This window comes from Siniperca chuatsi, linkage group LG18 (genome assembly GCF_020085105.1).
Source record: "Siniperca chuatsi isolate FFG_IHB_CAS linkage group LG18, ASM2008510v1, whole genome shotgun sequence".
Lineage (NCBI taxonomy): Eukaryota > Metazoa > Chordata > Actinopteri > Centrarchiformes > Sinipercidae > Siniperca > Siniperca chuatsi.
In genome coordinates, this window is record NC_058059.1 from 17,596,403 (window position 1) to 17,608,867 (window position 12,465).

Sequence of the window (12,465 nt, forward strand, 5' to 3'; positions counted from 1 at the left end):
TTTTCTTTGAGTAATTTGTGAAACAAATGGCTTCATTCTGTCCTGCTTCACAAAAGTCTGATCTGTGTGAATAAACACAAACTATTCCAATTCCTAAACATATGCAACATGTGAAACCTTCTTTGAATTTATATTTGCATGTTCAGACTACGTCATCATTTACAACTGTACAGTTGTTAGTTACACCTGTGCAAACGAATACAGTCCAATACAACACCACTACCTACAGCCTCAAGAATTTAACCAAAGCCTGCCTGATACTGTCTACAAAAGCAGAACATTATAAGCTTTGTAAAGGCAGGATTTATTGCAAGATTTTTGTATATGATTAGATTGTACAGGCGAAGGTAGCAACCTCACTGCCAGGTTGATTATCCTGCTAAAATCTCTCTCGACATTATTCTCTGACTATCCAACTGCCAAAATCCAAATGAGAGAACAGAAGAGTGATAAAAATGTTGATATGCGCATCGCATCGCCTTCATTTACTACTTTGTGCCCAGAGCAATAAGCTTAACAAGCAGCAGCAGGTGAAGCAGCGAGTGGTGTGCAGATTTTATTTGCTCTCAGCCTTGCCTCTCAGGCTAAATACAGACTCCCCTATTTTGTTGGTGGAGGTTGTTGGCACCGAATGGAGCCTGAAGAGAATAACTGCAAGTACAGTTAATATTTTTCTAAAAAGACGCTTAATAAATCAGTAAAAAGAAATATCGCCAAACTCAAACCAATGCTCCCCAAGAACAAAGTGGAACAACTTATCCACACCCTCATTTCCTCTCGCATATATTACTGTAACTTCTTATTCATTTGCCTAAATGAAGCAGCAGCTTCCCGTCTACAGTTAGTGCAGAATGCAGCAGCAAGACTCCTTACAAACACTCGACGTAGGGAACACATCACCCCAGTCCTGGCTGAATTACACTGGCTCTCCAATCCGTTACAGAATTCACTTTAAGATTTTACTGATTACTTTTAAATCCCAACATGGTCTGGCTCCGTTTTACATTTCAGAACTTTTAACTCCTTACTTGGCTCCGAGATCCCTCAGATCAGAAAATCAAATACTGTTAAAAGTTCCACGGTCCAGACTCAAAACCAATGAGGATCATGCTTTTACTGTTTTAGCTCCAACGCTGTGGAACAAACTCCCCCTCAACATCAGATCAGCTGAGTCAGTACCTCACTTTAAAAAGCTTGTAAAAACTTACCTGTAGAGACTGGCATTTGTGTAATATTTTTATGCCTAGTCACGGAGTTCCACAAGGTTTTGTGCTTGGACCGATTCTATTCAACCTATATATGCTTCCTCTAGGCAGTATTATTAGGAAGCACTCCATAAACTTTCATTGCTATGCAGATGATACCCAATTATATCTATCGATCAAGCCAGACCTGGATGACCTGCAACTTTCTGATGTTAAACTCTGACAAAACTAAAGTTATTGTACTTGGTCCCAAACACCTCCGAGACAAATTATCCAAAGATATAGTTACTCTAGACCTGGCCTCCAGCAGCACCGTAAGGAAACTCTGAGTTATCTTTGATCAGGATTTATCCTTTAACTCCCACATGAAACAAATTTCAAGGACTGCCTTTTTTCACATATGTAATATTGAAAAAATCAGGCACATCCTGTCTCAAAATGATGCCGAAAAATTAGTGCATGGATTTGTTACTTCTAGGCTGGACTACTGCAATTCCTTATTATCCGGCTGCCCGAATAAGTCCCTTAAGACTCTCCAGTTGATCCAGAATGCTGCGGCACGTGTACTGACAAAAACTAGGAAAAGAGATCATATCTCTCCAGTATTAGCTTCTCTGCACTGGCTCCCTGTAAAATTTAGAATAGAATTTAAAATACTTCTCCTCACCTACAAAGCTCTTAATGGTCAGGCACCATCGTATCCTAAAGATCTCATAATACCATATTACCCGACTAGAACACTGCGCTCCCAGGATGCAGGGTTACTTGTGGTTCCTAGAGTCTCCAGAAGTAGAATGGGAGCCAGAGCCTTCAGTTATCAAGCTCCTCTTCTGTGGAATCAGGTCCCAGTTTGGGTTTGGGAGGCAGACACCATCTCCACATTTAAGAGTAGGCTTAAGACTTTCCTCTTTGATAAAACTTATAGTTAGGGCTGGCTTGGGTGAGTCCTGAACCATCTCTTAGTTATGCTGCCGGGAGACTTCACATGATGCGCATCTTTCCTCTCTCCTTCTCTCCCTCTCCATCTGCATGCATTTTTATCCCATTACTGCATGTTACTAACTCAACATCTTCTCTCTCCCATAGTTATGTGCTTTCTCGTTTCTCTCCTCTCTCCTTCTGTCGCTTTCAGCAGGTATTTCTGCCTCCGGAGCTGCGGGGCCTGGGTCTGTGGTTGTGGGCCACCTGCTGCCCCCGTGTTCCTGCTCAACAACTGCTACTGCAGTTGTTGTTATTGGCTCTGTTACTGATGCTGGCATTATTCTTGCTATAGCTGTCATTCCTATTATTACTAATTTATTCATATTAACACTATAATTACTATTCTACTATATATAAAAAAAATTAATTCTACGTGGTCTTTGCATTGTGCCTCCCTAACCCTATCCCCTTCCCTCAAACCCCTCCCCTCTCTCTCTCTCTCTCTCTCTCTCTCTCAAAAGTCTCTTGTTAAAAGGAAGTTTTTTCTTGCCACTGTCGCCAAATGCTTGCTCATGGTGGGATTTGTTGGGTCTCTGTAATTAATATTATAAAGAGTACGGTCTAGACCTGCTCTATAGGAAAAGCGCAATGAGATAACTTTTGTTATGAATTAGCGCTATATAAATAAAATTGAATTGAATTGAATGCCTATTCAAATATTTAAATTTTTGTTTTTATATTCTGTTTTATCTTTTGATTTTTAACTATTTGCACGTTTTAATGCTGTTTTTAATATTTTGCTTTATCTGTATAAAATAAAGCAGTAAAGAGTTCCTTGTATTAAACATGTAAATACAAGATTGTCTATCATCTCTATCAAGGAAACTAAACATGATTTTAAGTAGGGTAAGTAGGTTTAAGTAACCTATGCCCTTCTTTACAGTTGTACCCAATGAACTGGTAACATGGTGTATACCACATGCCTCTATCTGTATAATAAACATTGCACATCTACATGTTCCACAAATAGTTCTGTACATATGCCCTTCGACATAATGGGAATATCGGCAACACAATTTAATGCAAAGAGTATACATTTGAAAATAACTGGATTAAGTAGCAACAGATATTTGCATAAATGCTTCAAGCACTCAGTGAAGATGCTGTATCTTAATTTTCCACAAGCTCTAGTGTTGTGGGCCAGCATGGGATGGATTACCACTTTAAAACTAGGTCCTTCTATCAGGTCTTTCCCAGGGAGTTTCCTTTCACCAGGAGTTTATCAGTCTCATGCCTTTTATTCTAAATTTTCAACTCTGTGCTGCTTCCAAAACCCCTCACCACCTACTGCCAATCCATCTTTACTCTGAGGTTACTTTATCCTTTGGTCCATAATCTCCAGTTCAGCTCGCTGATTCATTATATTATACCATTTTTAACAATTAACTTTGTTCAACCTTAATTACAAACTTTAATGGGATAAAATAAGACAATAGTCAAAAGAAGGTCACAAAATAAACACTAATGAGATCCTCTCGACAGCCATTCAAAAAGTTTTCACATTTTGAAAATTTTGTTTCAGAGAAATTGCTGTCAGCCTTCAGTTTGGATTTGCTAGCAAAACTAGACTGAGTCAGAGGGGAGTTAAACCATTTTTCATACACTAGCACTGCACAATCTGTTTGTATGGCTGTCTATTTTCTAGTCAATTTTTCTGCCTGTTCATCCTTCCATCCATCCAAACAACCATCTATCCACCCATTCATCCATCCTTCCTTCAATCTTTGTCAGTTTGTCTGCTTTACCGACAACTGTTATTTCACTTTTAACAACCAGTTTGGACTTTAAACACCTGCTGACTCCTTACAGCAAAATGCTTCCTTGTGCTCAGAGCAGGAAATGATATATTACCCTGGAAACACACACACACACACACACACACACACACACACACACACACACACACGCACAAGCACATTACTATAGTTCAGTAGGTGGCAAGTATCCCAGAGCCTTTCAGTCTAACTAATAGTTCAGATGTGTGTGTCTGTGTGTGTGTTGAAAAAAACAATGATGCTCTTTGCCCCTCCCAGGACGGTTTTGTGTGGAAAGTCAAACACACACACTCTAACTGCTAGTCGGTACTCATTAATATGCAGTAACTGCCCTGTTAGTGCCACCTAATTAAAGAGGTTTCCAGTGTATAGTTATACTAAATCATTTTGTGTATGTGTCTGTGTGGGTGTGTCTACTTGTACTTGTGAGAGAGATTTCTACCTGTACACACAAATAAACAGCCACACTCTCTTTCTCTCTCTCTCTCTCTCTCTCACACACACACACACACACACAGACACACACACTTGTTTGTTTCACTATCCCTGTGGGGGACAGTCATTGACATAATGCTTTTCCTAGCCCCTTACCCTAACCCTAACCTAATTGTAAACCCTAAAACCAATTCTTAACCCTCAAAAAAGCAGTCTCTACCTCAATTTATGTTCAGACGGTGACACAAGTCCCCATGGGTTAGTGTGCATTCAGGTTAAAGTCCCCACCAGGACATAAGAACATGAAACACACACACACACACACACACACACACACACACACACTCACAAATACTCTCAGCAGGTGTCTTCTCCAGAGAATGGTTATTGATGAATTATCCCAGTGATTCATTTAGAATGTTTACACTTTTATCTAATTTTCTCTCTCTTGCTCTCATTTCAGCTGATAATCTTCAATTGGTGTATTTGGAACAAAAGTAGCTTTTCAGTTTGTGAACGTGACTAAGCTCAGGTCCCGTCTCCTACCAACCGTCAAGGTTGATTTTACACTAACAGCTGAATAAGCAACAGAGAGGCAAGTGACATATTGAGTCATTAAAGAGTTAATAACAAATGGAATGTCACCATTTGTCAAAAAGTGATGCTTACTTTTACAGTATGATTGAAAGCCCATGATTCAAACACAACATGGTAGTAAAAATATATTGGCCATTGGTTTAAAGACTATATTATAGTTAATGGTTGAGTTTCTACAATGATGTTTTCCTGCCAAGAGGGTATATTGTTTAGTAATAAGAACTTCACATATACTGTAGTCTAGCCAAAGCTATAGCAAAGTAAGTTAGAGAACAGATGGGGAAGAATCATTTTGACCTTATTGTAAAAGCAGCAAAACGCCTTTGAAATTTTCTGTATGGTTGACGTTATACAGTGTGCATTCACCTCTGGCAGGACAAATGCCAAAAGTGTTATCCAACTTACTCTTGCTTATGGAGCTGCTCTGCATAAATTGATTTTTCTTGTACAGAATTAATAGTATAGGCCGGAATCTAGTCCGAGGTTTGACTTTAGATTGATGGTGCTGCTCACCACAAGCTTGGGTCATTTGAATTAGCCTTCTGATTCACATCTCAACATAAAGTATAATTATTATATATGTGTCTGATAATTATTAGTGGATGGACTGAGGAAGGCGAGTTTATCATATCTTTGTTGTAAGGAAAGGAAGATTAATACTGTAAATGTCAGCACAACTTGAGCTAAAGAAGCTTAAGAAGCTACTATTGAGATGAATTCACACACACGTCAAAATGAAGTTACAATTCCAAGTTATTTTACTACACTATATACTGTTGTGCTCTCTCTCTCCATGGTGATGAATGTCTGCTTTATATACACACAGTGAAATGCTGAATACCAGGAAAGCATTTGTTTATGCATATACACCTCAGGGCATGTGCTGCTGGGTGCACATAGCCTTCAATCACTGTGTCTATAAAAGAATAAAGAATGCCTTCTCCTCCTTCTTTTCTGCATAGACACACTGTAGATTTCAGCACCATGGACAGAGCCTGCCTGTGCTCTCTCCTGTTCCTTAATTTTGTCTCAATTTGAAGCAATTGCAGCTTGTCTCTGACTTCCCAATTTGATGATTTATGTGAAAATCAAGAACATCAGCTTGTGTCACAAATTGTGTCGCCACTTTAGCTGAATTTGGGCCATTTAGACTGGTGAAATCAATACTGAACAAGAAAAGAAAAGAAAATGTTCTGTCCATCTGAAAGAATGGCCAATTCACAGTGAGGAGGAGAGGGAAAAGGCCAACAACGATAGGAGGAAGTGTCTCTGTCTCATATGCAGCCCGTGATGGCACTTGGTGATTCCACATGAACTCATTTTACTCACGTCTTAAAACGAGATAAATGTATTAGTGTGTGAATTGAACTGCTTTGTGTCCAAATAGGTTGCTGGATTTATGTTATATAAAGAATAACACGGATTGTGACAAGTGAACATCATCTGTTACACCTGTACAGACACGGTCCACTGCAGCTGTATGGCGAAGTGCAGTAATCAACAGTTAACAGCAGTTCAGATGTAAGTTAGGAATAACTATCTTTTTTTTTTTTTACCTCACTGTGGCGCGTAAACTCTCTCTGCACAACGCTGACTACTGGCACATGAAGCGCAAGAGAAACGAACTCCAATTTGACGAACTCGTCCCGGTTCTGTGGAAAGGCTATAATGGCGGATACCCCCTGCACGACCACGGTGTGACACACGCTCTCCACGAAGGACAGTGGGTCTTCGTTCTCGGGGCTGCCCGCAGAGGAGGAGGAGAACGCGGGCAGCTCGCCGAGTCCGGACCCAACGGCCATGACAACCTCCAGGGATAAATTGTATGGCAGCAAACCGGCCCGGTTGAGAGCCTCGACCGCGAGCAGGACCGAGTCTCGGGGTGCGAACACGCGGTTCTCCCTCGAGGTGCTCTCCTCCCGCTGCCGTGCCTGGCTCTTACTCCTGCTGGCACCCCGTTGGCTATTAACGGTGCCTCTAGTCCTGAGGCTTCCGTATCCAGGCGCACTGGCACTTGTTTTAACCTGCTTTTCCAACTCCGTCCGCCGCTCTCCGTTCCCTATTAAACCACGATCGGCGTCCCAGTCCTCAGATCCGCTGCCGGCGGTGGCGGAGAGCAAGCGAGGCTGAACTTGCAGAGCCCCGACCCGAACCGTGTGGCCGATGCGTTTCAGCACCTGGCACGGCTGTGGGTGAGAGTGAGCGTACGGCGGGAGAAAGACGAGAGCGCACAGCAGTAAACATAATGGTGGCGAGACCCCGGTGCGTGTTCGAGCTGCCGGGCCATTCATCATCATCATCATCACCACCATCTTCATCATCCGCGCTCCACTGCTGCACCGGATGCCCCTTCCAACCACAGAACGGCGAAACACCGGGGCCGCTCTGTTGGTCCCCCTCCTGGCCCCCTGCGTGTGGCCCTGGCGCGCCGCTCAGACCAGCTGCAGCCCCAGCTCCAGCTCCAGCTCTCGACAAAGTTGTGCGTTTCTCCAGGGGCACAGACAACAGGCTGCTGAGGCGCGAGATTGGACACGAGCTGCGCACAAGCAAAAAAATCTCCCCAAAAGTGCTGTTTTTCATCTCAAAAGATTTTCATCATTCAATCCTTTTGATCACTAAACAGGTCGTTGAATAAAACGGTGAAATCGCCACATATTCCAGAGGCAGAAAAGAAATATGAAGCAGAATGTGTAGGCAAGCCCAGAGGAGGAGATGTCGAGAAAAAAAGGTTAATGCGCATCAAACACATTCCAAAACTGTGAAATCCACCACTGGAAAAAATCTGATGGCTTGATGGCTTCGAAGCAAAATTATCCCATTATGATCCAGAGCGCTGGAGCCAAGACAACATTACTTCGTCTCGGTACTTCGGTACTCAAGCTGAAAAAAGAAAAAAAAAAATTTTTCCCCTAAACACCCGAGAAGAAGCTTTTCAGAGCGCGCGCGCTGCTTGGCTCGAGTCAACCTCTGTACAAACACTTGTACCGGCGAGACCTCCGGCACGAGAGCGCGGTCCTCTGCGCACGTGTTCCAATGAGATTTAACCCCGTCCTCACTTTACCCCCAGCCTATCCCCTTAAAGTCCGTGCCAGTGTCAGGGGGGCATAGGGTATGAATGAATAAGTTGCATAATGCAAAATAAACAAAGACACAACCAAATAAATAAAGAGTAAAGATACAGATAGATAGATAGATAGATAGATAGATAGATAGATAGATAGATAGATAGATAGATAGATAGATAGATAGATAGATAGATAGATAGATAGATAGATAGATAGATAGCCAAGTTAATACATACAATATGCAATATAATAATAAATCAAACACTCTGTAGGAAAAAGGCTAATGACAAATCTCATTGTCAAATAATTTCTCACTGCTCAGGTCGGGTGGAGGGGGAGCCTGGATGCAGATCTGATGCATCAGATCAGCTGATTGTAACCTGAGCTTTATCTTTATGTATAGAGCAACAGATCTTCTGCTGTCCGCACAGAATAGCTGGCTGAATTTATTGTTACTGTTTTATGGAAGTATGACATCACCTCTGCAAGTCTAGTAAAACATGACACACCATGAACCAAGAACACCATAATGCATTCATCTATACAGCAACCCTGCAATAAATAACAGAAGCTTCTTATCAAGGTTATGTCATAGAGGTGTTGATTCAGATTTATGGTCATTTTTTTAACCTGTAGTCCTGGTCGCCTAAATGCAGAAGGTGTTCCTAATTGCTTTTACAGTAACATCTGAAAGCCTGACAGTGTAGCCTAATGCAATCAAATACTGCACACTGGCCTAACAAACTACTAAAGAGATAAATCAACACTTCTGTTATAGTCTCAAGACAAGCTTAACATGTGACTAGTGAAACCAGGGTCAATCTCACATGTTAAACTGTGTTTTTAAACACATGCTCCCTGATTTTGTTACAGCACAAAATATCAACCTGCATATGGGTTGAAAAGCAGCATAAGATCATCTTTTATGCATAATCCAAACATGTCAAAAAAACTTCCATTGTGCAACACATTGATTAGATGTCATATAGGATTTGTGCATTTTAATGTAGATATGGCCTGCATGAGTGTGTGTGTGTGTGTGTGTGTGTGTGTGTGTGTGCTCTGCCAACTTAGACAAAACCAGCCAGCCACTGCTCTTAATAAGATTGTTTTATTTAACCATATTTAAGGACACTTGATTAGTTAACAGGTGCTGAATGAGGGAATGTTTAACTGCATAAACAACTGCATGTTGCTGTGGTAACCCACAGGTCAGAGGTCACCATTGACCCAATCAGCAGCCTCAGTTTAAATAGCTACCCAGATTAATGATTGGCTAATTTTTAGATCTAGATTAATGATTGGCCAATGGTCTGTCTTGAAATGTGAGGCACACCTACCAGGATATTGGAAGATCAATAACCCTATCGATCTGATACAGCAGGACCTCAAAGGATGGGACAGGGAGGAAAGACAGAGAGACAGAGAGGATAGATTTTGACAGGAGGGGAGAGGGGAGATAAAAAGGAGGAGGAGGAGGTGGGACCAGAGGGGACTGGGGGAGAAGGAGGAGAGAGAAGCAGAGGTGATGGAGAGGGAAGAGAAGCATAGGATGTGGAAATAGGGGGATTGATGGAGGGTGAGGAAAGGAGAGAGAGGAGGTGAAGGGAAGAGGAGTGGAGAAGTCAGTGCTGTCAGAACAGGAGAGAGAGGAGTGAGGAGAACAGGTAAATGAAGACAGAATGTGCGGAATGAGAGGATATACAAGAACCGAGGGCATTACAAATACAAGAGAAAGATATTTTCATTAAAGACGAAGCAAAACAGAGGGAAGAAAGAAAAGGAGAAAATTGCATTGAGCGAAAGATTCAAGGTGAGATTCAAGAGTGAATCTCTGAAAGAGCCATCATAGTTGTTGTTGCACCAAAAAAAGCAATTCTGTTTTTTTTTTTTTGCTATTACATGTTGCACTGTGTGGAGGAATGGGATATCAGGCAGCCATGTGCTGCATAAGGCTTTCAAAAAAGCTTCAGAGTCAGAGTGCTAATTCTAATTCCAGCACTTGATAAAAAGACAGTTTAATCACACAAATGTTGAAGATCACCTCTGCCATTGGAATTGGAATAGGTTCTCACTTTTAAAATTTATTTTCACCATCATATTCTTGCTGTTTTCCTCATGGGCTTCTCATAAGTAACTCATACTTCTTAGGGACTGTATGAAAATGTATGGGGGAGAGTATTGTAATTTTTGTTTTTGCTGAAGAGAGGGTGGCCTGAATTGTTGGGACAGCAGGTGAGGGTTTTTAATCTTTTTCTTACCCCATGTGTACATTTTCTTTCAACCTTCCCTTGTGAGATTTACTATATAAAAAAAGAGATCACATAATTCCATTAAAAAGATGGCTTTTGTGTGCTCCACAGGTCATAAGGGTGCGTTTGGCTATATGCACACAACAATAGTTCTGTCTCTGTATCAGAGCTTTATTTTCCTCATCACAAAACACCTAACACCTAACAAGTAGAACCAAAATATCAATTATTTTAAGAACAATACATCTAGTAGTCAATCTTATTAGTTATTAGTGATCTCTGGTAAAGAACACATTTTTTCAATACAGTGCAACGTCACTAGATTCTTCATTATAACAGAATTATAAGAGAATTGCAGTGATAATATAGTGAAGTTAAAAAGTATATTTGTGTGCCTATAATGCAAGTTTAGTATCACACGTTGCCATCTTGTTCTATCAGTGACGTGAAATGAAACATGACGATGGATGTTTGCAGTTTGGAACGTTACTTATGTGATCATTTCGGAACACACGTTATCTTTAGCCCACAAACTGATCTGAACACACACACACTTTAGCGTTCGTTCTTCAACAGTTAGCTCAACTGTAAAACGGATATTGAGAGATGTGTGTGTATATATGACGTTGCGAGTAAAACCAAACCAGCTGTGCATAAAACGAGAGCTTGCTGGTGGCACAGTGTGCGAGAGCCTCGCACATAGCTGCCTCCCTCTCTCCTTCAGAATTGGTAAGCAGTTGGGCATTTTCCGTCAGTAATTAACTTGCGTTTTGATATTTGCGGTGCGATCTTTGGCTCAGCTGTCTGGAGGAAACAACAATTTTTCGTTCAGTTCGTTAATGCCATTTTCTCATCATAGAGGAACATTGGCACAAATGTATTTATTTTTTTTAAGAAAAGTTCATGAAACCCTGGCCAAAACTCAAGCTAAAAGAATATGTTAAAATGTTTTCCCAGCACTGCCTTTGTCTTTCTTACTTGTTTGTTTTGCTTCTTGGCCCGCTTGTCTGTCCGTCCACTTTCGATTTCTTTATCTAACTTCCTGTTTGCCTGTCTTTGTTTGTGCCTGCCAGCCATCTTCCTGTCTTCCTGCTTGCAGGCTCATCTGATTTCAGAAGGCCTGTCTGCCTGCCTAGTTGGAACACATAAAAGTCTGCCCTCTCTTTTGTCCCTGTCTGAATATCTGTCTGACCCCTTGTCTGGTTGCATATTCATCCATGTCCCTGTGTGTCTGCCGTGGTTGTTGGATTTGTTGACCATTTCCTTCACCTGTCTGCTTGCCTGCTGATCTGCCCACCTGTCTGACTTCTTCCTCTGTCAGCATCATTGTGTAACTGTCTGCTTGTCTGTCGCTCTGCCTCCCTGCCTGTCTGTCTCTCAGTTAGTCTGCTTGCTGTTTAGCGAGGTTGCAGGCCTCTCTGACCCTTACACTTACCAACCATATTCCAGCAGCAGCTTATGAACAGATGAAACCTAGAAGCACAAAAAAAAAAAAAAAATCAAGGTTGGAGCAGCTATTAGACACATACCTGATCACATGGGTCTAAATGCACCAACATGCAGAGATCACACAGACACAAAGCCTTCCATCCATACAGATACAATGATTTACATAAGCTAAGCAAAAAAGTGAATCTGAGAGAGGAAAGACTTGCAGCCAAACTAATTTTTTTTAGATTATTTATACATTTAAATATTGGAATAATGACTCCCTCATCATGTTTTTTTGGTTTACATGCTTCATAAATTAATTGTATCTTTACAAGATTGTCTTTTTCTAGTTTTTGAGAAAGCTGTATGATTACTACAATCTGCCCTCATAGTCTGACTGACATAAGTATTACTTTTACTGGGGTTTGTATGAAAGCCTTGTTACAGTCGAGCCAGCATGAGCAAACACCTGATTGTAACGATTGAATACCCTCATCAGTCTGCTGTCACAGCCTCATGCTGTTGCCATAACTTTTAAAGTCACTTTTTTGCTTTCTAAATGTTTTTTTCCCTCATCAAATACCACTATTGTGCAGAGGAATTCTAATTTGTTACAAACATCTTATAATACATCATATACACAAACATACACTTTCTTCTTTGCTGTTTTCTTCCCTTGTGAGTCTCAAATAAAGTGATTTAGTCAAGTGAGGCAGCAAAACAA

The 12,465-nt window shown here is 41.2% G+C and overlaps 1 protein-coding gene across 1 annotated transcript in view; it reads right to left on the reverse strand.

The window, feature by feature from the left end:
* Positions 1 to 7,964, reverse strand: part of grin3a (glutamate receptor, ionotropic, N-methyl-D-aspartate 3A) — a 54,947-nt gene extending 46,983 nt beyond the window's left edge. The window contains exon 1 of the mRNA XM_044174918.1: positions 6,550 to 7,964. Coding sequence (XP_044030853.1) covers positions 6,550 to 7,314 — 765 coding nt within the window. The 5' untranslated portion in view covers positions 7,315 to 7,964. The remainder of the gene's footprint in view (positions 1 to 6,549) is intronic.
* Between the last annotated feature and the right edge of the window lie 4,501 nt (positions 7,965 to 12,465).